This window comes from Pongo abelii, chromosome 18 (genome assembly GCF_028885655.2).
Source record: "Pongo abelii isolate AG06213 chromosome 18, NHGRI_mPonAbe1-v2.0_pri, whole genome shotgun sequence".
Classification (NCBI taxonomy): Eukaryota; Metazoa; Chordata; class Mammalia; order Primates; family Hominidae; genus Pongo; species Pongo abelii.
In genome coordinates this window covers 32,839,332-32,861,528 of record NC_072003.2, presented here as the reverse complement: position 1 = coordinate 32,861,528, position 22,197 = coordinate 32,839,332, and the positions used below count along the sequence as shown (strand labels likewise).

The following is a 22,197-nucleotide window of genomic DNA, read 5'->3' as shown; positions in this document are numbered from 1 at the left end:
CCCGGGAGGCAGAGGTTGCAGTGAGCCGAGATCGCGCCATTGCACTCCAGCCTGGGCAACAAGAGTGAAACTCCGTCTCAAAAAAACAAAACAAAACAAAACAAAAACTGGTTATCCTCAAGAGGTGGGATGATGGGGCACTTTCCTTCCGTGTTCTGTATTTGTGTGTTTGAATGGTTTTATAATGACTGTATTACTCAACAAAAAACAGAAAAATTTTAAATTATAGATCTTTTTAAACATACTCTGCCTGTGCAGACATGTGTGGGAACACATAAAAAAGACCTGAAGAATATACACCTAATGATTTACAGCGGTTACCTGGGGGAAGGGGATGGGGCTTGGGAAGGCTGGCAGGTGAAGGAGAAATTTAATGTTTTGCTCAGTGTCTTGCTGGGTTGCTGGAATCCTACATACTATGTATTCCTGGGTTATAGAAAAACAATGTGAAAAACTTCAGTGCCCAACCCTCGAACCCATCCCTCCAGAAGTGGCAGACCAACTCGCCCAGTGGATGGCAGGGAGGAAAACCTTGGTGGGATATGGACAGTACTGTCCTCATCCCTCCCTTACCCCAGGACCCACACACCCTACCCTGGTCCAACCCACCCCACACACACTCAAAGAGAAGCCGGGGGTCTCATTGTAACACTCATTTTTATATAAATATTCGCAAGTCATGTTACAGAATAAGCCCCACCGGGGAAAAAAGTCAACGTTAGGGTTTTGTTAGATTGACCCCTGCCTTCTAGGTTGGGCCCCAGCCTGGAGGCGCCTGCTGCTTTGGGAAGGCTGGGGTTGCTGCCGTGAGGCTGCCGAAGAAGCTGCCTGTGTCGCCCACCCCTGGGCCGACCCCCTTCTTTGGTGTGTGGTACATGGTGACCTTCTCTGGCCACCCTTAGCCTGGGGCAGGGTTTTGGAGAACAGGGTTCAGGGAAGCAGGGCCCAGGAGTCCTGGGGGCACTTGGAAATGGGGTGAGGGGGACTGAGCCATTAAGAGGTGGTGGAGTCTGAGATTTAGAGGCTGAGCCTTTGGGGGTGGGGGCAGAGTGAACGGGAACATGTTGGGGGAACCGGGGCTGTCAGCCAAGCAGGAAGCTTCTGCCCTTCCCTCCAGCCCAGGTCCCCAGGTCCCGCCCCCTGTTGGTCATCTCCTGCTGGCCCCACCTTCCCAGGGAGAAGCCTGACTGTCCCTTCCCAGCTCTTCCTCCTGTAGTCCCCTTCCCCCACAGAGAGGCCAGAGGCTAGGAACACAGCACCAGTCTGAGGGTTTAATTAACCAGGAAGGGGACTGTTGGGAGGGGCACCCCTGTAAAAATGTACAAAAGGTCTTGGGGCTATGTGAAAGGGGTGATAAATATGTACATGGAACCCCCCTTCCTTGAGCCCCTCCTCCCCCAGCCCTCGGAGGGCATGAGGACTTGGGTGGTAGGTGAAGGGGAGGGGGCACTTTGGCCTCTGGCTTAGTGAGCCCTTGGGGAGGCAGGCCCAGGGCCTAGAGGCCCTTAGAGGGGCAAAGGTGTACCTCAGTAGGCCCCATGGCCCCCAAGATGAGCCACACTCCCATGCACACGCCCCTCTCCCTCTCTAGAGGCTGTGAGCTCTGCTCTCCCAGTGACCCTATACTCCATGTGATGCTTGGTCTCATGGGGGTTGAGGCTTCTGTTCCCAGGTTCCATGACCTCAGAGGTGGCTGGTGAGGTTATGACCTTTGCCCTCCAGCCCTGGCTTAAAACCTCAGCCCTAGGACCTGGTTAAAGGAAGGGGAGATGGAGCTTTGCCCCGACCCCCCCACCTTCCCCTCACCTGTCAGCCCGAGCTGGGCCAGGACCCCTAGGTGGGGAACTGGGCCGGGGGGCGGGCACAAGCGGAGGTGGTGCCCCCAAAAGGGCTCCCGGTGGGGTCTTGCTGAGAAGGTGAGGGGTTCCCGGGGCCGCAGCAGGTGGTGGTGGAGGAGCCAAGCGGCTGTAGAGCAAGGGGTGAGCAGGTTCCAGACCGTAGAGGCGGGCAGCGGCCACGGCCCCGGGTCCAGTTAGCTCCTCACCCGCCTCATAGAAGCGGGGTGGCCTTGCCAGGCGTGGGGGTGCTGCCAACCAGGTTGGCTCCAGGAAGCCAGCACAGCGATCTGGTGGGCTAGGGCCCAGAAACGGGGGCGGCCGGGGCCTCTCAAACAGCAGGTGAAGGCCCTGGGGCCCAGTGGCTGCTGCGGCGGCGGCAGCAGCAGCAGCGGCAGCAGCAGCAGCAGCGGCGGCGGCAGCCTCCTCCTTCCGCTCTTCCTTTACCCGCACGGATTCCTTGGTTGGCCGAGGCCCCTCCTCACCAGCCCGGGCCTTGGGAGTAGCAGGAGAAACTCGGAGCTGGGGCCGTGAGAAGGGGAGGTCCCTGGAGGGCAGGTGTGGGCAGAGAATGAAGTTCTCCAGGGACAGCAGGGGCTGAGAGTGGGGCAGAGGTGGGGTGGGCGGGAAGCACACCTGTCCTTCTCCTCCTTGGTGATGGAGGGCTCCCTCCGCTCCACAGGCCGCTCCTTGTCTGAGCCTGGAGTCCGGGCGGCCTCAGGGGGCCGGACCCAGGCAGGAAAGGTCAGAGGACTGCGGTGCAGGCGGCCCCATGGGTCCGGTGGGGAGGCGAAGGCTGGTGGGGCCCCTGGGCTTTCTTTCTGGGCAAAGACGGCGCCGGAGTCTGGGCAGAGGGTGAAGCAGAGAGTGACAGGGGCCAGGAGTGGGAGGCCCCATTCAGGCCTCCTCCCAGACCCCCGCCTGAGCTCTCACCCCGTGGCCGCAGCGCCCCCACCCCACCGCACCCGCACTCACTGAATGTGGGGCTGCCCAGGCCTCCAAAGGCCCCGTTGGAGAGGGCAGCCAAAGAGGCGAAGCTTGTGGGACGCCCAAAGGGATCTGTAGGAGGAAACGGGGGTGGTCAGAGCACTGGGCAGCCGGTGCTGAGCAGGCACCAGGCCTGGCTGGGCAGAGGCAGGACCGGCGCCTGGAATCCTCAGCTGCCTGCTTTCAGCAGCCATGTGCTGAGCACTTCCTTGGGCCAGGAAGGTGTTGAGCTTTGACAAGCACCCTGTCGGTTAACCTCACAAAAAGCCCAAGAGGTGGTTAGGATCATGCCCACTTGAAGATGATGAAACAGGCTCAGAGAGGTGAAATGACTTGCCAGTGGTCATCTAGCCAGGGAGCGGTACCAACCCAGGGCTTCCTTGACATGAAGTCACGCTCTTCTCCCCAACTCCCCAACACCAGCCGCCCGGACCCATCACAGCAGATCTCCGCTCCGCAGCAAGCCTGAAGACCTTGTTGGCTTCCCCCCACCTGACATGCAGGGCACTTCCCGACCTGACCCTAACTTCATGCATGCGTCACACAGCCAGACAAAACAACTAACCTATCCCGCCACTGGAATGTCACCATGTCCCCAGCCAGGAACACCTTTCTCCAAGCCACCAGGCTGAACTCCTCCTTGTCCACCCAAACCCAGGTGAAACCTCCCCAAGAAGCCTGCCAAGATCCTAGGAGTCAGTGGCCATGCTCTCCCCTGGGCCAGCATGGCCTCCCCACCTTCCCCTTCTAGGTGGCATACTGCCCCTGCCACTGGCTACTGGGAGACAGGGCTCCAGCTGGCAGAGACTGAAGTAGCCCTGCCTTTCCCTACTCATTTTACAGATGAGGAAATCAAGGCTCAGAGAGGGTAGAGTAACCTGCCCAAGGTCACTAAGCAAGTGCAACCAGGTCTATCCTGCATTCCAGCTGCCTGCTGGGTCTGATTTCCATCTCCTGGAAGTCAGGGACAAAGCCTGGGTTGCCCAACACGCCCTTGGCTCTTACCAATGTGGGTGCTGGGGCTCAGGAAGGGTCCGTGGGCCCCGGGAGCTGCCGTGAAAGGGTTGGCTGCAGCGTGGACGGCACCTGGGGCAGAGAGGTGGGAGATTCTGATGAGGCTGAGTGGGCACAAGCTGGGCCTCAGGCTATAGACAGGGAACCTCAGGCCCGAGGGGGCTGGCCAGACTCACCAGTCGCAGTGAAGAGGGAGGCCGGGTGGGAGAGCTCCTGCCCAGGGGGCAGGGCCCCATAGGGCCCCGGAAGGCAGGGCAGGAGGTCGTTCCGAAAGTCAAGCTTGTGGGAGTCACCCTGTGTGGGACACAGGGAGAGGGGCAGTACATGAGGAGCCGGTCTGGTCTCCCTCTTGTTCTCTCACCCGTGGTTCCCCTCCAAAGGCTGGCTGGCACCCAGATGGGGCCTGGATGCCTATCTTCTGCCTCTCTCGGAGCCTTCTCTGAGCAGCCCCCTAATGAGCCAGAGAACTAAGGTGCCAGCCATAGAACTGTTCAGCAGTGATGGCGGACAGGAGACAATGTTTCTGGCCAAGATTCTGCTGAGCTCTGTTGAGAGCCAATGCCCAGAGCTCAGTCCTCCCCTGACTCTGAGACCCACTCTCCCCAGCCCTCCGGCCCCAGTACCTTCATTTTCTCCTGGTGTCTCAGGATCATGTAAGCCACACGCACGTGCATGGCACACCACTTCCCTGGTTTCTGCCGCCCCAGAAGGATGACCAAAGGGAAAGGGAAGGAAAGAACGTTCACTCATCATCCACTCCAAGCCTGGCTCTGGGCCCAGCCTCGCCACAAAATATCCCTACTCATCATTCCTACAACCAAGGGATGACTAGGTTCATTTTACAGCCTAGGAAACTGAGGCTCAGAGAGATCAACTGCCTTGCCCAAGGTCCCATGGCCAGTTCCATCCGAGCCCAGGTCTGCAACTTGAAAGCCCTCACTCTCTGCTGTTCCACATCTGGCTGCCTCCATGTTCTGGGCTTCTCACTTATTCCCAAGCAAAACCCCCCTTAGCCAAACACGCTAACACCAGCCCCCAGCCTCATGCAGCCTGAGGTCCTCACACAACTCACCCTCAAAGGTGGCCGGAAATGGTCGGGGATCTGGGGATGGCAAAGGAGAGATGGGAGGCGACTCAGACCCGAGTCCTGGGCCAGGCGCCTCGCATCTCCACAGCATCCACTCACCCCCAACATGCCTGAGACACTGGGACTCCCTCAAACCCTTCCTGCTCAGGCCCAAACTCCTTTCCCCATCTCTCCCAGTCTAGGCATCTCTCCTCCAGCACAAGGTTTCTGAACCAAGCCCCAGGGAGGTGCCCTGCTGGAAGGCTGCGGGTGGTGAGGGGGCAGGCAGGACAGGTTTCTCAGAGAAGCTATCCTATTACCAACTTTAGAGTATAGCAGTCTGTTTAAGATTTCTTTAGGAAAAATGCCTTTGAAGGAAGTTGGAAAACCTCTGGCCTAGTCTTCCCTGTAGGAAACTGGTCCTGTGCGTTTCACAATGTTCCCGCAGCCCTGGGGTCTACGCTGCCGCAAGTGCTAAGGGGAGGGAGGCTCTGGCTCTCCTCACTTCACCAAGGGGCAGCTTATCTTTTGTTTTCCGAACAGGGCTTCCTGGTATGATGTCATTTGGAAAAAAAGTGTTTTGTAACTTTATTAAAAAGTTTGAAAACCACTACAAAAATCACTGTGCTAATCATCTTATTTCTGGGACAAGCTCATGAAACTCTCATTCCTCATGCCTGGGAAAGCCAGCTATTTACAGAAATTCCCTCTATTAGACACCCAGGAACACCCGATTGTGAATTCAAGGGAGGAATCAGCAGTTCACTCTCCTCAAGTCAGTTCTGTTCTCCCCGCAACACACCTTCCAGCTCCCCCAGGACCTGCCCTGGCCCCCTCACCTGTGTCCCCTTCTGGGAGAGCCCGCTCGGCACCGGCCCCAGTCGTGGTGGCAGCTCAGGGTTCGTGCTCTGGGAAAGGGGAGTGGAGGGATCAGACAGGAGAGCTGGCACCAAGCACAAAGGGGTCCAGAACCAAGCTGGGACACTGGGCAGGGAGGGATCATGGCTTTGGAGAAAACTGGGTGCAGCAGGGCAGGGCAGGAGGATAGGCAGGACTTTGGGGAATGGGAGGAGGGTGCTCGGACCCAGCGTGTCTGGGTTTGTCAAGATGGTAGGCGGTGGTGGTGTCTGGATTGGGAGCTCACCTTGGGCTGGAAGGCCCCCTGCAGGGAGCCAAAGGAGACAGCCGGCGGGAGGCCTGGAGGCAGCCCGGGCACTGCGGGAGGGAAGGCCGTGTACGGCTGTGGAGAGAAGGGGGACTAGTCCAGGTGGGGGTGGAGGCGCAGCCCAAGTCCAGCCTGCCCGTCAGTCCACGGGCCTCCACCCTAAAGCCCCCCAGGGAGCTGTCCCAGGCTCAAGGCTCTTGCTTTTGTGCTGAAGACTGGACCCCAGCAGTCAGGGTCACACGCATGGACGCAACCACGCCCACACCACACACCCCACACGCACACACACACACACACTCACATTATGTCGGAAAAGGCCTTCCATCTTTCCTGGATATTTCTCAAACTAGGGAAGAGAAGGGAAGAGTAAGCTGCCAGCCAGGGACCCGGGCCTTCCCCCGGAAGCCATGCCCTCCCCTGAGGCCTCCGAGCCTCATCGCCAGCCCAATGAGGAGCTCACCATGTGGGGGCCGTGGGGTGGCAGCAGGCCCGGGGGATAAGGGGTGAAGTGCTGGTGGGTGTGCTGGTGGGTGTGCTGGTGCTGGTGGTTGTGCTGGTGGAACTGGAAGGCCAGGGGCCGGGCCGAGCCCCCTGTCCCCACCACCTCAGGGCCACCCTGGGCATTCAGGTAGCGAGAGTTCAGGTCCTGGCCGATCAGGTCCTGCTCTGTGGGAGGGGACGGGAGAAGGCTTTAATGCTGTCGCCACATCAGCCTCCTTAGGCCCAGGTGACTGCCTTCCCTCTGGCCTCGAGCCACTCCCTCCTCAAGCCCTGCTGTCTGCTGAGGCCCAGGTGCCCCAAAGCCAACTGGGCCCGAGCCTGGGGTGATGGCCCCCCACCCCCCGGCCAGGACCCCAAACTCACCAGAAAGGGCGTTAGCGGCTGAGGCCCCAGGGTGCCCTGGCACCTGCAGCAGGGGTGGGGGTGGGGGCAGGGTGGGGCCAGGGGAGAACAAGGAGGGGTGGTGGGGTGGTGGGGGGGGCCGCAGCCCGGGAGGGGGAAAGCTGTGGGTGGACAAAGGCAGGGGCAGTGAGGGCGTCGGGGGCCGGTGGGTGAGCTGCGCGGACGAGGAGGAGGCAGATGAGGAGGAGGAGGACGAAGAGGATGATGAGGGGGGAGGCTGAGCCACGGGAGGGGCCGGGGCCTTGGGGGGCGGCCGTGAAGAGCTGGGGAGAGAAGTGGGGAGATGAGTGAGGGGTTGGGAGGTGCCAGCTCTGACGGGAGGGGGTCAGAAGCCTGGGTGATATCGTGACCCTGGTTCTCCAACACGGGAGGTGGCAGAACCCGGCCCCAGGACTGCCCCCCACAAGGGAATCCGTTCTCAGACTGAGGTGCCTCCCACACCCAGCAACCCCCACTTCTCCCTAAGTCTCTGCATCCACACAGCTGCCTCTGCCATCTCTGGCCAGATGACTTTCCCTTTCTGACTCAACCACAGCACAGAACAGATCATTCATGTTGACGCTTAATTAGAACAAGCCACCTGGGGTCCCACCCTACAACAGTGGAAGCAGCACCACACTGGCCTGGCCTGGGAGTCAGAAGACCTGAATTCTAGGCCCATCTTGCCATGAATGCCCGGGGTGACCTTGAGCAAGTCACTGCCCCTCTCTGAGCCTTAGTTTTCTCAATAATAACAATGACAATGACGGTGACAAAAGAGAGCATCAATAGTAAGTGTCAATAGTTCTTACCCTGTGGCGAGCACCTGCTGTAGGCCAAGTGCTGGCACCTGCTTTAAAAGCTAATCCAAGTCTCCAACACTCCACGCCACCTTCCCCACTGCTGCCCAGCAGAGTAACCATCTGAACTGCATTAATGGCTTCTTTTAAGAACTCAACTCAATTTCCTTTTTTTTTTTTTAACTTAGCCTCCCCCTAAGCAATCGCGTGTGAAATCAAGGGGCCGAGGCATGACACTCAGCTTTCTAAAGCTCACAAAAGCTAACTCAGGACTATTTTTTAAAGTGTACTCACGTAAGACCTGAAATCATCCCATATATCACTGATGCTGAATGTACACACTTTGGGAAACACTGCATTCACTCGTAGTTAATCCTCATAACAGCTTTAAGATGAAAGTACTATGATTATTCCATTTGACAAAAAGAGGAAATCAAGGCTCAGAGGGGTTAAGTGACTTGTCAAAAATCACACAGCCAGGAAGCGTCAGAGCAAGAATTTAAATCTGGGTCTGACACCAAAGCCAGCGCTCTTAACCATCATGTCAGCATTTCCCAAAGTATGTTCCAAAGAACACTATTCCGAGCAGACTTGCCTGCCTGAAAAAGCCTTCTCACCAGCAAATACAACTGGGAAACAGCACAGCCTGGATTCCCCTGCACGGGAATGTGTAACGGACTAAATAAGTCCTGCAGTCATCTCTTTCCATTTGTTTTCCTCAAACTTTTCAGCCTCAGAATCCTTCTTTAAGTCATACCCCACAGGTACCATCCTGTGTCTCCGCCACCAAATTGACCAGGCCCTTCCGGACCGCATCAACCCCCCAGACCACTCACCTGCCAGTGCTGAGGTCCAGGCTGCTGCCATATGGAGAAGTGCGGAGGCCGAAGGGTGAGACCCGAAGCTGCAGCTGGGGCTGGGGTGGGGGTGGCAGACTGGGAGTGGCCGGCAGGGGTGCAGGGGGTGAGACAGGAGGCCGAGGGACCGGTGGAGGCGGTGGTTCCTTTGGGGGGAAAGGCACTAGCAGCGGGTCGGGCCCCGGGGGCTGTTCTTGGCTCCGCTCCAGGCCCGACACTTTAGGGACCACGGAGAGTTTTGCTTCACAGTTCCCATTGAAGGCGCCGTGGGGGCCCGAGGCTGTGGGGCAGGATGGCAGACATGCTCAGTTGAAGCTCATGCTCACCCCACTGCCCTCCCGTGCCTCCAGCCCCAGACCTTGGGACCAACCTTTGCTGGTTGAGACAGTAAAGGATGGGTCGAGGTCATCATCGGAGACCTGGGGAAGAAGGGCAAGGGATAGAGTTAGGTTGTGGGTGGGCCAGGCCTCCATCCAGGAAGGCCAAATAGCCTCTGGAGGCTGCTAGGAACTGGTGGTAGTGGCAAGTCTGTTCCTTCAGTTTAGCTGAGATCCATCAAAGACTGGGCTCTAGGGGGCTGAGCTTGGAGAAAAAGCAGAGTGGAGCAGCTGACCCCAAGAATCCGATAGGCCAGGAGGACTAAATGGAGGCAGCGTTGAAGCAGCAGAGAAGCAGGCAAACCAAACCAAAACGTCCGAGGTCACTAGCTGCTGGCCCACAGGCCTCCCTGGCTTACAGATTTATTTGGTCCACCAGCGTTGGTAAAAGTTTTAAACCAACTGCAGATATTTAAGAATCCGGAGATTCCTCATTAAAACTCAGGCTTGCAGATTGCCTCAAGAATGGGCCCCCTGTTCTCGTAGCAACAATCAGCCTAGACAGATAGAGATGGATGAAGGAAATGGACAAGAACCCTCTGGTTCACCACAGTCCTATCCAGCCAACTTTTGAAACAAAAACAAGACACACATCAGGGAGTGCAAATTGACTTACTTACATGGGCCCAATGGGTAGAGCATTAACTTCTAGGACATACTATCTCACAACAAGCAAATCGCCTCTAAGAATAAACTCAAATACACCTTTATGGGCTGAGTCCCTACACTGACTATAATGATTTAGCGTCCTCACTACTCTATCTGTGGTCTCTGCTCAGACCTGAATCTAGATCTTCATTCTAAGATGGGCAGAAGGCCCATCTCAGTGCCACAGCCACTCTGGGTTTCCGTGGAGAACCAGAAGTAGCTCAAGGGCTTTGGAAAGGATAGTATGCCAAAGCACGGACCGTCCATTCCTTGGTCAGCTAACCCTAGTCACCAAAAGAAAAAATGACGCCATTTACCCTCGCAATCCACCCCCGTTCCTCCCAAAAACCTAATCCTGACTCAACCTAAGCCATGTTTCTCACTCAAGGGAAGGCTGTCTGCTGCACGTAGAAGGCCTTTATGCTGCAGTCCCTTTTACAAGCAGTGACACTGCCCACCCAAGCTCTAGCCCCACTCACCCTCTCGTCCAGATCACTTTCCGCGTCACACTGGGGAGAAGGAAAGACAGAGGTGTCACGAGAGGGAAGAGGCCCAGGGTGGAGCGGGGAGGGGCCAGGACAGGTGGATAGCACTTACTATGTATCCAGCTTCCAGAGAGTGACGGGAGGACGCCTGAGGAAGACCAGAGTCCAGAGGTGAGGGAGGCGGCTGCTGAGGCGGCTGGGAAAGTCACAGCTCCCAGCAGGGCGCTCACGGGCCTCCAGGATCTACTCTCAGCCTCTCCTCCCAGCTGCTTCTCCCGCCACTGCCCACTCGGGTCCCAGTGCTCTCACCATTCCCTAAATACGCCAGGTCCTCACGTCTTCGTGCTCTTGCTCAAAACAACTTTTCCCCGTGTCTTTTCTTAGCAAACTTCTGACTATACTTCAGGACCTGACTAAGACATCCTAGGGGGCTTTCCCCAACCACAACTCTCCTCCCATCCCCCAGGCAGCACAAGCGGCTTCCTCATGTGGGTTTCTGTAGCATCTCTCCCCATCTTTGTCTTCTGTAGCTTCTCAAATTAAGGTCTAGGTGTTTGCTTGCTATTTCTTTGCTGCTGGACTGCCACCACCTCGAGGAAGGGCAGGGACCACAATTAATTTATGACCCAACTAAGTTCCTTTGACGCCTCTCTGAATTACCAAAACGTTAGAAGTAGACACAAAATCAGGCAAAACTAGGTGCACCTGACTGTAGACAGGCCTTCGTCAGACCCAGATGAGTGAGAGCTCAAATTTACCCTACTTGCCTCTTTGCCCTTAGAGACTGGGGTCTCTGTTTACAAGGGGCAGTGGCGTTGCTGATGAAAAACGGGGCTGCGGGAAATACATTCTGCCTAAAGAGTTTTAAAGGACAAGCTCACCTCTTTTCTTCTCCGCTTATTGGGCCATTTTCGGGCCCGATCCCCAGGGGGCCGGCCAGGCTCTCGATCAGAGCTGTCCCCTGGCTCCCCGGTGGCCCCACTGGAGCCCCCCCTCTTCCGCTTCCCAGAATGCTTCAGCCGATGTTCCAGTCGCTCTGGGGGCTGAAGAGATGCATCCTTCTGTGGAGGAGGAGGTGGGGCTGAGGTGGATGGAAAAGGGCAAGCTCCCGATCCCTCTAGGGGTGACCAGGCTGCCGAAGTACCCCTCGGGCCGGGAAACCGGGTCCCCAGAGACGAGCTCTACCTCCTCCCACCCCAGGGCGGGGCAGAGGCCTGGCCAGAGGAGCCGGTTGCTCTGGTTTGGGGTGCCAGCATTCCCCCTTCAACTCCACCCACTAGGGGCACTGCACCCTCCTTGCTGCCCCTCGGAAACCCCCAAAGCCCCCCAGCCCCATTAGGCCCCACCTGCAAGGCCTCGAGGGTGGCGAAGCTAGCGATGGCGAAGCCATCGATCAAGTCCTCCTCCTCCTCTTCCTCCTCCTCAGGCTCCTCCTCGGCTTCCCCGTCGTCTGCGCCCCCCTCCTCCTCCTCCTCCTCCTCTTCCTCCCCGCGGCTGCCCGAGCCGGCAGGCCGCTTCCGAGCTCGGGGTCGCGGGGGTCGAGGTCTCGGACGGGGCCGCCGGCGTCTCGGGCCCCCAGGCCGCTCTCCAGACGAAGCTGACGACCAAGGCCTGGCGGGCGGCGGCGGCGACGACGAGGACGAGGAGCCGCGCGGGGCGGCCAACAGGGCCCGGGGCGCGTCGCCGCCTGGACCTCGGCGGCGCCGCTGCTCCCGGTCTCGGTCTCGGCGCGAGCAGCGCCGCCGTCGGCGCTCCCCCTCTGCTGCCCAGCCCGGGCCCGGGGCCGCGGCCGCTGCCGTCTCCATGGCGACCGCCCTCAGCGCCGCATCCGGAGGCGGCGGGGCCCGAAGCGGCCTGTCCGCAGGCCCGGGGTCGCAGGCGCGGCGCTGGCGGCTGCACAGGGACGAGAGGGCCACGGCTTCCCCTTTAAAGCCGGATCTGCTGGCCCCGAGCTTGCCCCAAGGCCACGGCCCGGGGAGCCGGCGCCGCCCCCGGGGCGACAAGCCCGAGGGCCCCCCTTGCGGGCTCGGCGGGGCCGCGACGGCGAAAACGGGGCGGCCGTCCCTTTAAGGCGAGGCCCCAAGTTGTCCAGCTCCCGGCCCCTTTAAGACGACCCGACAGCGTCCGGCGGCCTAGTGCGGTGACCGCCCCCTGCCAGGGGTCGAGGCAAGTCTCCCCGAGGAAGAGGAAGGGCCACCCCTTTAAAAGGGGCCGAAAGCTCGCCCCGAAACGCAGACCGCCCCTTTAAAAGTGTCTCAAGTCCTCCGGCTCAAAGAGGCCACCCCTTTAAGGAGTCCACGGTCCTTCTAACAGCAAACCGTCCCTTTAAGGGCTCGGAGTTAATTTCTAGTCCTCCACAAGCGGCCACTTCCCCTTTAAGTTGAATTTAAAAGACTTCTTGTGTGTGGGAGAGGAGGACGTAAAGAAAAACCCCACTCCCCCAGTTCTCCCAACGGCACAGTTCTCAATTTGTCAGCGTCTGTTCGGCGGCTTCCCCTTTAAGGCTGGCGTTGGAGTCCGCCAAGTTCAGTGGCCACCCCTTTAAGGAGATTTAAAGGGGCCTCCTCCAGGCCCAGCTCCTCCAGCCTCCGCCTCCGGTCGCCATGAAAGGCGCGAGGCGGGGCGGGGCCGCGAGGCCAGCCCTCCAAAGCCCCGGATGTGAGGCAACGGTGACGGGTACAGCTCCTCTGTCCGCCGACATAAAAGTCTCTTCCTCCTTTCCTCCGTCTCTGTCCGACTTGGGCCTTAGGGGATCCGGAACGGCCGATGGGCAGCGGGGGAGCTCCAGCGCAAACTCCTGTTGTCTCCTTTGGAGTCTTAAGGCGCTTCTCCGCCAGGACTTCCCTGCCCCTCCTCCCTCTTCCTCCTCAGCCTACGCCTCCTTCCTCTCTCGGCCTCCTCCCACTCTCCGCCCCCTTCCCCTCACCCCCCCCACGAGCGCAGTCGCTGATAGGCTGGGAGGGCTACGTCAAGGCGAGGGGCGGAGCCAAACCCGAGGGAGTGGGTGCATGTAACCGCCTTCAAATCTTGGATTGGGTTACGTCAGATTGGCTCCGCCCTTCCCCCAGTCTTGTGACTCGACTGGTTAGAAGTAGGTGTTTGGGGCGGTTCCCGCAGGGCCCCGCCTCTTCCTGCTGTTTGTTTATTGGCCGGTCTCCTGATGGCGTCGAGGCGAGGGGCGGAGACGCGGGGCCTGAGGCGTTGGGGGCGGTTGGCCGCTGGGGGGCGCGCGGCTGCGAGAGCTTCCATTCTACAGCCAGTTAGGTCATCGCCTCCTTTCCGCCGCTCAGCGCGGCCCACAGACAGCCTGGCGTCTCGCGCACGCGCGTGGCGGCGCTGCCGTCAGGCTGGCTGCTTGCGGGTCGTTCCGCGGCCCGGGGTGGCCCGAGCGGCCGCGTGTTATGCCTGCGCCGGCCGCACTAACTGGCAGCCGCGTCCCTTCCAGGCGCGGCTGCTGGCAGCGGTCCCAAGTGCTAGCAATTCGAAAATGCCTTGCACCTGCATGAGCGCTTCTCCGCGTTTGTGACTGCGTTTGGTAATAATTCCACGAGGGAGATGCTGTCAGACCCATTTTACTGGGACGGAAAGGAATGCGCGCACAGACGGGCTGGTAGTCTCCTAGCCACGTCTATGTCAGCCACTGCCCTGTGATGCCTCTCAGTTATGAAAGATGCACCCCACTGCTCAATGTGACTGGCTTAAAAAAAAAAAAAAGAGAAAGCCATTTCTGGCCTTCGGTTGCCCGGGTTACCGTTTTAAAAGTGGACAGCGTGCTGAGATGCCTGCTTTGCTTTCTCGTCCATAAAATGACTAATTCCCTGTCGCAGGGACATGTGCAGGTCAAGCGCCTATGACAGTCGTCGTGAGTGCTTCATTATGGCCCATTACTCTTAGCTCTTTGTTTTGTTTTGCTTTTTTGGAGGGACAGAGTCTGGCTGTGTCCCCTAAGCTGGAGTGCAGTGGTGCGATCTCAGCTCATTACAACCTCTGCCTCTCGGGTTCAAGTAATTCTCCTGGCTCAGCCTCCTGAGTAGCTGGGATTACAGGTACACACCAAGACACCCAGCTAATTTTTGTATTTTTAGTGGAGACGGGGTTTCACCATGTTGGCCAAGCTGGTCTCGAACTCCTAGCCTCCTGTGATCCACCTGCCTCGGCCTCCCAAAGTGCTGGGATTACAGGCGTGAGCCACCGCACCTGGCCTAGCCGTAGCTCTTGAATCCAGCAGCAGGTCCTGGCCTGCATGTTAGCAGGAATTCAGGGCCATCTTGATCTTCAAGGCCTTGACCCACTATAGGCCTTTCAGTCTCCTTGATATAAATGAATTGGGAGAACCCAGACCAGGGTCTAGGGTCACAGTATCATCTGGCACTGATTCAGAAGTGTCCCTCCACACAGGAGAATCCTCTAATCAAGAGAGTATCTCTAGGCCGGGCATGGTGGCTCATGCCTGTAATCCCAGCACTTAGGGAGGCCAAAGCAGGCAGATCACCTGAGGTCAGAAGTTCAAGACCAGCCTGGCCAACATGGTGAAGCCCAGTTTCTACTAAAAATCCAAAAATTAGCGGGTGTGGTGGTGCACGCCTATAGTCCCAGATACTTGGGAAGCTGAGGCAGGAGAATCGCTTGAATACGGGAGACAGAGGTTGCAGTGAGCCAAGATCGTGCCATTGTACTCCAGCCTGAGTGACATGAGTGGATCTATCTATCTATCTATCTATCTATCTATCTATCTATCTCAAGTGACCACTTCACCCCCTCCCTGTACTCTGTACCCAACCCCTGTCACCATCTCTGGCACCAGCCCCAGTTCCCAGACCTTTAGGGGTCAATGTAGAAACATCGGCCAAATCAATCTTAAACTCAGCTAGAGAGACAAAAGAATCAGAAACATATCGAAAACTTTACTAGAAATATATAGAAAAAAAAAAATAACTGCCTGGGAGGTTTCCCGTCCCTTCAGGATGGATAACCAGCAGATGGGGCACCTAGGTCCAGTGGGGCTGCTCCCGATCTACTGTTTCTTCCTCCAGGAGCAAGGCATCTAGCTCCTCCAGCCGCTGCTGGAGCAGAGGGCCCACATCAGGGCTGGGGGCCACATTGGGAGGAACAGTCCTGCCCCCTGCAGCCCGGACCCCACGGGACGGCCTTCGTGATCGAGGAAGGCTGCTGTCCCGAAATTCCACAGCCCGCCGGAGCTTCCTTGAGCTGGTGAAAATCAGAGTCCCATTGCGCTCCCGGGGTTCCTCGAAGATGGTCTCAAAGGTCCTGGACAAGGCAAGGAGAGGAGCTGGTTATCAGGGTGCCCCACAGCTCCAGATTTCCCTCTGCCACCCTCTAGCCTTCCAAGTGTCTCACCTCCTGGTTGTGGGTGATTGGTAATTCTTGTTGGTGTAAATTTCTTCCAAGCTGAACTCCTTCTTGTTCAACCTGTGAGCAAAGAGCAGAGGCCACTGAGAAACCTTGGGCCAGTGGGGCCTGAAGGGACAGGTAAGGCCTGGTCTGTATTTCAGTTTCTCGGACATGTCAGGGCCAGGAGTGCTACATAAGGCAGACAGGCAATTTTGAGTACAAACCATCCCCACACCGAATTGAATCCTCCAGGCTGGACTGTGCTCCCTGAGGGGAGACAAAGCTATACTTCAGGGGACATAAGCCTGCATCTGTTTGGCCAAGACAGCTCAATGCCCAGTGAGCCCCTCACCTGATTGGTCGAGGCAGTCCCATTGGTGTAAGGTTTAGCTGAGGACGGGCTGGTGTTCTGCGTATTCTAAATCGAGAAACCTTTCCCATGGTCTGCAAAAATGGGGCAGAGGGTGAAAGGGTGACATGGGCTCAGGCCCCCACTAGTCTCTTCTACCCGATCTGAATGCCTACCTTGGTCTCAGGGTCTGAAAGCACCTGGTCCTTTGAGGCTCTTGGCTCCTTCCCTTTGGTTGAACCCAACCTGCCAAGAAGGTCAAGGCTCAGGGACAAACAGGATTCACTGCATTATCCCCCGTCTCCTGCCCACTGGATACTCAGGGAAGCAGGCTTGGACCAGGCTGCGGCCAGGCTTCAAGGGGGTTTTTTGAGAGCACTACCTGGGTTCTGCTGGTTCGGAGAAGGAGGAAGTGGATGCCGTGGACGAGCAAGATGTGGCGAGAGAAGGGGAGGCTCCCACTCCTCCGAGAGGGAAGACCTCTTTCCGGAGACAGGGCCGAGGGGGTGGCGGGGCTCGGGCCATTTCCCCACCACCCACAGTGTGCCGCCGCGGCCGTGGCCGGCTTGGTTGGGGTGGAGCAGGTGGCCAGGTGCAGGTACCTGGGCCAGGGGGCCTCAGATCAGGGCAGGAGTAGCTTCGGCCCAGAGAGGGCTTAGGGAGAGGTGCTGGGGTATTGTGGTCCTGAGTCCGCCACTGGCGGATTGGGGGCCGGGGGCTGACAGACGCAGTGCCCTCAGCAGCCCCAGACTGCTCGGCCTCTGAGATGGCGATCTTCAACTCCAGCTTCATTGGGGGGGACGGGGGTGGGGGCTGTGGGGTTTTGTTGGGCGTGAGGAAGATGTCAGCAAAGCTCTCCAGCTTGGAGCGGACGGAACGGAAGAGCGGGGCCAAGCCCCAGGGACTGAGGCGGGGGCGTAAAAGGCTGGACGGTGGTGGGGTGGATGGGAGCTCCAGAGCAGGATCTGGGGCTGAGGAAAGGAGAGGGTCACAGGTGGATATTCCTTGGCTGCAGTGTCTCAGCCCCTCCCCACATGCTCCACTTTGTGCACAGGGGAATTAGCCCACCCTTAAAACACTAAGTTCTGCATTTAAGAATTGAACTTCAAGCCTCTGACATTGATATCCCATCTTCATATACAAAGCCCTGCCCTGGGAGGTGGTTTAAGCCCTATCCCCACCTCTGTACCTGACACTTCCAAGCTCAACTAGGATGTCCCAGACCCCCAAGTCTCATCCGATCTCTACCCAAGTCCTTACCTGGTGGTGGGCTCTCCAGAGGATCTGCAGGCAGAGCAGATGGCTGGAATGGGGGTTCTAGGTCCCCGGGTGGAGGCGTTGGCTGGCGAACTATCCTCGTGGGCTCAGCTCTGGGGTGAAGGGAAGGTAAAGGCTAGGGGAACTTCCAGGTATCCCACCTGAGCCAGCAACTCCCCTATCCCTTAAGGCTTCTTCTGTTTTTTTTTTTTTTTTTTTTGAGACAGAGCCTTGCTCTGTGGCCCAGGCTGGAGTGCAGGGGCACAATCTCAGCTCACTGCAGCCTTGAACTCCCGGGCTCAGGCAGTCCTCCCACCTCAGCCTCCCAAGTGGCTAGAACTACATGCATGGACCACCACATCCAACTAATTTAAAACAATATCTTGTCTGAGCGTGGTGGCTCTCGCCGGTAATCCCAGCACTTTGGGAGGCCGAGGCGGGTGGATCACCTGAGGTCAGGAGTTCAAGAGCCTGGCCAACATGGTGAAACCTCTTCTCTACTAAAAATACAAAAATTAGCCAGGCATGGTGGCAGATGCCTGTAATCCCAGCTACTTGGGAGGCTGAGGCAGGAGAATCACTTGAACCCAGGACGCAGAGGTTGCAGTGAGCCGAGATCACACCATTGCACTCCAGCCTGAGCGACAGAGCAAAAACTCCGTCTCAAAAACAAACAAATAAATAAACACAACGTTTTGTAGAGATATGGTCACAGTGATGTGGTTGCCCAGGCTGGCCTCAAACTCCTGGGCTCAAGCAATACTCCTGCCTTGGCCTCCTAAAGTGCTGGCATTAGGCATGAGCGTGCCCTGCCCCTTAAGGCTTTTTAAGATGCCACAAGGAAGGATTGGATCAATCAGTCCCGATGCCCCTAGCTCTGGCTACCTGGATGATGGCTGTTGCCTGGATCCTTTGATAATCCCTACTCCAGCCCTCTCACCTTTGTGCTGGGATGATGAAGTTGGGGGTCTCATCAATGAAGCCCTGGATAAAAATAGGGGATGTTTGTGGGGAGGCAGGGAAGCCTCCTTAGTGCCCCACATCCTGACTCTTTCAGTTCCCGGATACCTGCTTGGGTTCACGCCAAAGATGTTTTTATATAGTCTTTGCTCAGGCAGTGTCTGCCACCTAAAATGCCATCCTCCTCACCCCAAGAAAAACCCACCTAAGACTCAGGCCTCCTACCCTTCTTCTATCCCTGCTGGAACCCAGCAGAACCCTTGACATCCGTACCCTCAGTTCCCATACCTCAGCTGGGGGTCTAGGACTGGCGATGTCTTCTAGCATCACCACCAGGGTGGGCTGGGGGGCCCGGTCCACCTTTTGTGAAGGGCCCTCCTCTGGGCCAGGGGTTGTCCTTGATCGCCGCCTCAGGGTGGAAGAGGTCCGGTGGATGCGGCTCAAGGGCTCGCGACACAAACACAGAGGGTCGGGAGGCCTAGCAAGGGAACAGCAAGATTAAAATGGCTCAGCTGGGCCCTCGGCTTGCCCCCATCCTGCCATGCTCACCTGGCCTGCAAGGACCACCCGGCCTGCAGGGGTGGCGAGGCAGGCGGCTGCCTGTGGACAGGATCCTGACGGTAGCTGTGGTGCCGTGGGATGGAGGTCTCCTTTGAGGGCACCACGGGGACCTGGAAGAGAAAGAGGTGTCAAGAGCAAGGTGATAGAATGAAGCTGGACGGGACAAGGTCTCCCTGTGCCTAACAGTGCCCTGAGCCACAAACATAACAGAGATTGGGGCTAGAATTCACTTGGATCCAAAGAGATGAAGTGGACTGAATTAGGGGCCAGATATTAAGAGTCCTAAACTGCAGGTGTGTGGGACCTGGGTCATCTCATCCACGCTGTTTAGAGAAATGAAAAAGACAGGGTGAGCTAGGGTGAGTCACTGCCTTTTTTGGGCCACAGTTTTTCTTATCTGTGCAGTGGAGTCAAAGACCTCAGCCTGCTTCCTAAGGAGGCTGGGCTGGGAAGGAAGCAGAAGAGTTTCGGCCCGGCGCCGTGGCTCACGCCTGTAATCCCAATACTTTGGGAGGCAGAGATGGGAAGATCGCTTGATGCCAGTTTGAGACCAGCTTGTGCAACATAGCAAGACCCTGTCTCTAAAAAAAAAAAAAAAAAACAGATAGAAAAAAAAAAAAAAAGCAGAAGAGTTTCTCAGAGTTACAGGGATGTGGTTCCAGCCCAAAATCGTTGGTGGGGGGAATGGGCATTGCGCAATTCTAGGTTGGAGTAAGTGGGAGCCAAGCAGGACTCTAGCATGAGGGAGGCTGCCTGAGGGCTCAGTACAATGATGGATTTGGACTTAAGTTATCCTCAGTAGGGATCTGGCCCGAGTTTGGTAGTGAGGAATGTCATGGGGGAATAGAGGGTCTCTTGGTTCAGGGGACTCACCATGTGAACAGCCATGACATCTTCTAGCACCACGGCCAGGACCCGCCGAGAGGCCTTTTCCAGGGGAGAAGGGGCCCCCGGGAGCTGCAGCCTCGGCCGTTTCGGGCTCCTGGCTCCCCATAATGCTCGAGTCAGAGGCTGGCGGCACAGACGCGGCTGGCCAGGCGGGCTGGAGGATGAAAGAAGCAGAGGACGGTCGCCCGAACCTGTCGCTGGGTCTGTAGTTTCCCGGCACGGTCGCCAGGATCCCCATCTCCCGGGGTCAAGACAGGCGGGCCGGGTGCGCTCTCACCTGGAGTCCCCGGGCAAGTCCATGGGAGACGCAGCGGCTCCGGGGGGTCCCTGGGGAATCCCAGGCTGCGGCCTGGGGTAAGGGGGGAGCGGGGGAGCGGGGGGTGAGGGCTGGCCCCTTCCCTGGGGCTCCGCCCTTCATGGTCCGCCCGCAGCTCCCCGTAGCCCAGCGGCCGCAGCCCTGGGGCGCGAAAGGGCGCCCCCGGCCGGTCGCCCGGAGCGGGTGTCCTCCCGCTGCCACCGCCTCGATCAGCGGATCACTCGCGCCCTGCCTGGCACCTGCCGCCAGAACCCAGAATGCAGCGGCCCCAGTTCTCCCGCGGCCCGAGCCTCCCGAGGCCTTTGTCCCTGCAGATTATGCCCCGAGATCCCCCGGGATCCACGGGGATCCCGGTCCTGGGAGGCTATTTCCGCTGGATCCCTCTGCGATCCTCCTCCTCTCCCAGCGAGTGGCCGAGGACTCCAAAGCAATACTCCACACATCGACGACCCTCCATCCCACCAGATCCCCTAGACTGGATCCCTGAGGAAAGAATCCTACAGCGCGGTTCCACCAATCAGACGCCGGGCGAGGCTTCTCCTTCCCCTGTAAGCTTCAGCGCCGCAAAGCTCCGCTCAGACAGGGGCGGCCCGAGCTGGAGCATCTCCGAACTCAGCGTAGATCCCCAGGGATCCACTGTCAAGCAGATACCCACTTCACTCCAATCCCGGGAGGTCCCGCCCACAGACGCCCCCTCCCTCCTCGCGTCCCCGCCCAGCGGTCTCCCCCGGCCCGGGACCAGATGGTTCAGAAGTTTCCCTCCCCGCCCCCACTCCCGCCCTCTCTCCAGCCACTCCTTGCCCTCCCCCAAGCGCTGCTCACCGCCGCCTCCCGTGGATCCCGGGTCTTCCGCAGCTCCCACCTCCGGCTCCTTTAAAACCAAGCTTACCCAACGCTGCCCAACCGCGGATGGCCTTCTTCTCGGAGCCTCTGGACACCGCCCAATCGCCGGTCCCCGTCTTCCGGGGTGGTGAGAAACTAAGTGAAGCCACCTGGCGGCCATCATCCCTAGGGGCAGGAAGCCAAACTGAGTGGCGCCGCCATGATGGTTGAGGGCAGATGTCTTAGTCCTCGTTGAACCGTGGTGGACCGGGTGGCGTCATCTTTTGAGGGCCATATACAATGCCAGGTTTCTTGAGATGTTGAGACAACCGATTGAAGCTAGAGTGCCGCCACGTTTTTTAAGGGCATCTTCCGGTTCTTTCGTTCTTAGGCCAATAAACGTCGACTGAGTGCTAACGATATGTGAAATTCCCAATTTCCTAGAGTGGCCTCGTTTGAGGAAGGTTCCGGCATCTTCTTGGGTTCATTAATTGGGTTCCCACGGCCCAGGGTCCGAGTTTAGGAGGGGGTGGCGGAGGCCCTGAGTCCGAACACCCGGGATCAAAGACGGGCTGGTGCGGCCTGTGGCTTGGTTGCTGGCGCCTTGTCCTGGAGAGATGGGGCCGAGCTGAAGTGGGGAGGAGACTGGGGGCGCTGAGCTTGACTTCCTCTGAGTGTTGCCTACCTACTTCTTCCTGGAGAAGTGGGGGTGCCCGCTATCCGCGCAGAGGTCTATAGGACAGGGGCATCTTTGCAGGAAGCCAAGAATATACCTTGGTTTGCTCGTGGGGCCCGGCTCTCAGGAACCACTCTCTCAAGTGGGGCCTGCATGATGGGGGAGGTGTAAATAGTCCTGAGGAGTAAGGGATCAGGGTGGGACGCTGCTGCTTGGAGGAGCTGCGTCATGGACCCTTTACCGGGAGCTGGGCTATTGGTGGGGAGGAAGTGGGCATGTAGTGGCTTCTTGCAGCACTATGAAGGTGCCCTGACCGCTTAACCAAAGCCCATGTCTGCACTAGTTCTCCTTCCCCAGATTCCCTGGTCCAAACCAGTCCTTCTTTTCTTTTTTAATTTTTTTTTTTTTTTTAATTTGAGGCAGGATCTCGCTATGTTGCCCAGGCTGATCTTGAACACCTGGGCTCAAGTAGTCCTTCCGTCTCAGCGTCCCAAAGTGCTGGGATTACAGGCGTGAGCGCCCAGCACCAGTCGTTATTTTGTTTTCTTAACAGAACGAGAGACCCTGAAGCCTAGAATCCTGGGTCCGAGATAAGGAGCAGAGGTGCTTCCTGGTTTACGTGTCATAATTCTTTCTCAGGGGATTGAGTGATGAAAGTGATAAAACAGGGCCGGGTGTGGTGGCTCACACCTGTTATCCCAGCGCTTTGGGAGGCAGAAGATAGCGGATCACTTGAGGCCAGGAGTTCAAGACCAGCCTGGCCAACATTGGCAAGACCCCATCTCTAAAAAAAAAAAAATACAAAAAAATGAGCCGAGCATGGTGGCGCACGCCTGTAGTCCCAGCTACTCAGGAGGCTCAGGTGGGAGGCTCTCTTGAGCCTGGGAGGTCGCAGCTGCA

At 58.0% G+C, this 22,197-nt stretch overlaps 2 protein-coding genes across 5 annotated transcripts; both read right to left on the bottom strand.

The window, feature by feature from the left end:
* Positions 1–638: 638 nt before the first annotated feature.
* On the bottom strand, positions 639–14,177 carry FBRS (fibrosin). 3 transcript variants are annotated; one of them, XM_002826353.6, is made up of 18 exons: positions 11,463–14,175; positions 10,998–11,177; positions 10,229–10,264; positions 10,111–10,140; positions 8,977–9,025; positions 8,586–8,886; positions 6,932–7,233; positions 6,528–6,733; positions 6,369–6,413; positions 6,047–6,142; positions 5,742–5,810; positions 4,909–4,938; positions 4,460–4,531; positions 4,013–4,130; positions 3,828–3,908; positions 2,811–2,894; positions 2,472–2,679; positions 639–2,382 (listed from the first exon to the last, which is right to left on the bottom strand). In XM_002826353.6, the coding sequence occupies exons 1-18, from the start codon at positions 11,919–11,921 to the stop codon at positions 1,803–1,805; spliced, it is 2,946 nt and encodes a 981-aa protein (XP_002826399.3). In that variant the 5' UTR covers positions 11,922–14,175; the 3' UTR covers positions 639–1,802. The 3 variants fall into 3 exon arrangements, with proteins under 3 accessions (XP_002826399.3, XP_054390844.1, XP_054390845.1); XM_054534869.2 differs by lacking the exon at positions 10,111–10,140 and having other exon boundaries at positions 11,463–14,177; XM_054534870.2 differs by lacking the exons at positions 10,111–10,140; positions 10,229–10,264 and having other exon boundaries at positions 11,463–14,177.
* Positions 14,178–15,000: 823 nt separating this feature from the next.
* Positions 15,001–20,844, bottom strand: PRR14 (proline rich 14). Of its 2 annotated transcripts, none has more exons than XM_024233597.3 (12): positions 20,622–20,844; positions 19,761–19,832; positions 19,469–19,637; positions 18,584–18,705; positions 18,323–18,512; positions 18,015–18,058; positions 17,078–17,187; positions 16,200–16,788; positions 15,994–16,063; positions 15,821–15,912; positions 15,475–15,546; positions 15,001–15,384 (listed from the first exon to the last, which is right to left on the bottom strand). In XM_024233597.3, exons 2-12 carry the CDS (start codon positions 19,781–19,783, stop codon positions 15,105–15,107), a joined length of 1,761 nt encoding a protein of 586 aa, XP_024089365.1. In that variant the 5' UTR covers positions 19,784–19,832; positions 20,622–20,844; the 3' UTR covers positions 15,001–15,104. The 2 variants fall into 2 exon arrangements, with proteins under 2 accessions (XP_024089365.1, XP_024089366.1); XM_024233598.3 differs by lacking the exon at positions 20,622–20,844 and adding an exon at positions 20,301–20,608.
* Positions 20,845–22,197: the final 1,353 nt, after the last annotated feature.

Coding starts and splice junctions, on each gene's coding strand:
- FBRS (XM_002826353.6), bottom strand. CDS start 11,921: ATGGAGACGGCAGCGGCCGCGGCCCCGGGCCCGGGCTGGGCAGCAGAG. Junction 6,143..6,368: donor AAGGCCTTTTCCGACATAAT/GTGAGTGTGTGT, acceptor TTCTCTCCACAG/CCGTACACGGCCTTCCCTCC. Junction 4,532..4,908: donor ATTTCCGGCCACCTTTGAGG/GTGAGTTGTGTG, acceptor CTGGGGCGGCAG/AAACCAGGGAAGTGGTGTGC.
- PRR14 (XM_024233597.3), bottom strand. CDS start 19,783: ATGGACTTGCCCGGGGACTCCAG. Junction 18,706..19,468: donor ATGTCATGGCTGTTCACATG/GTGAGTCCCCTG, acceptor TTTCTCTTCCAG/GTCCCCGTGGTGCCCTCAAA. Junction 16,789..17,077: donor TCTGGAGAGCCCACCACCAG/GTAAGGACTTGG, acceptor TCCTTTCCTCAG/CCCCAGATCCTGCTCTGGAG.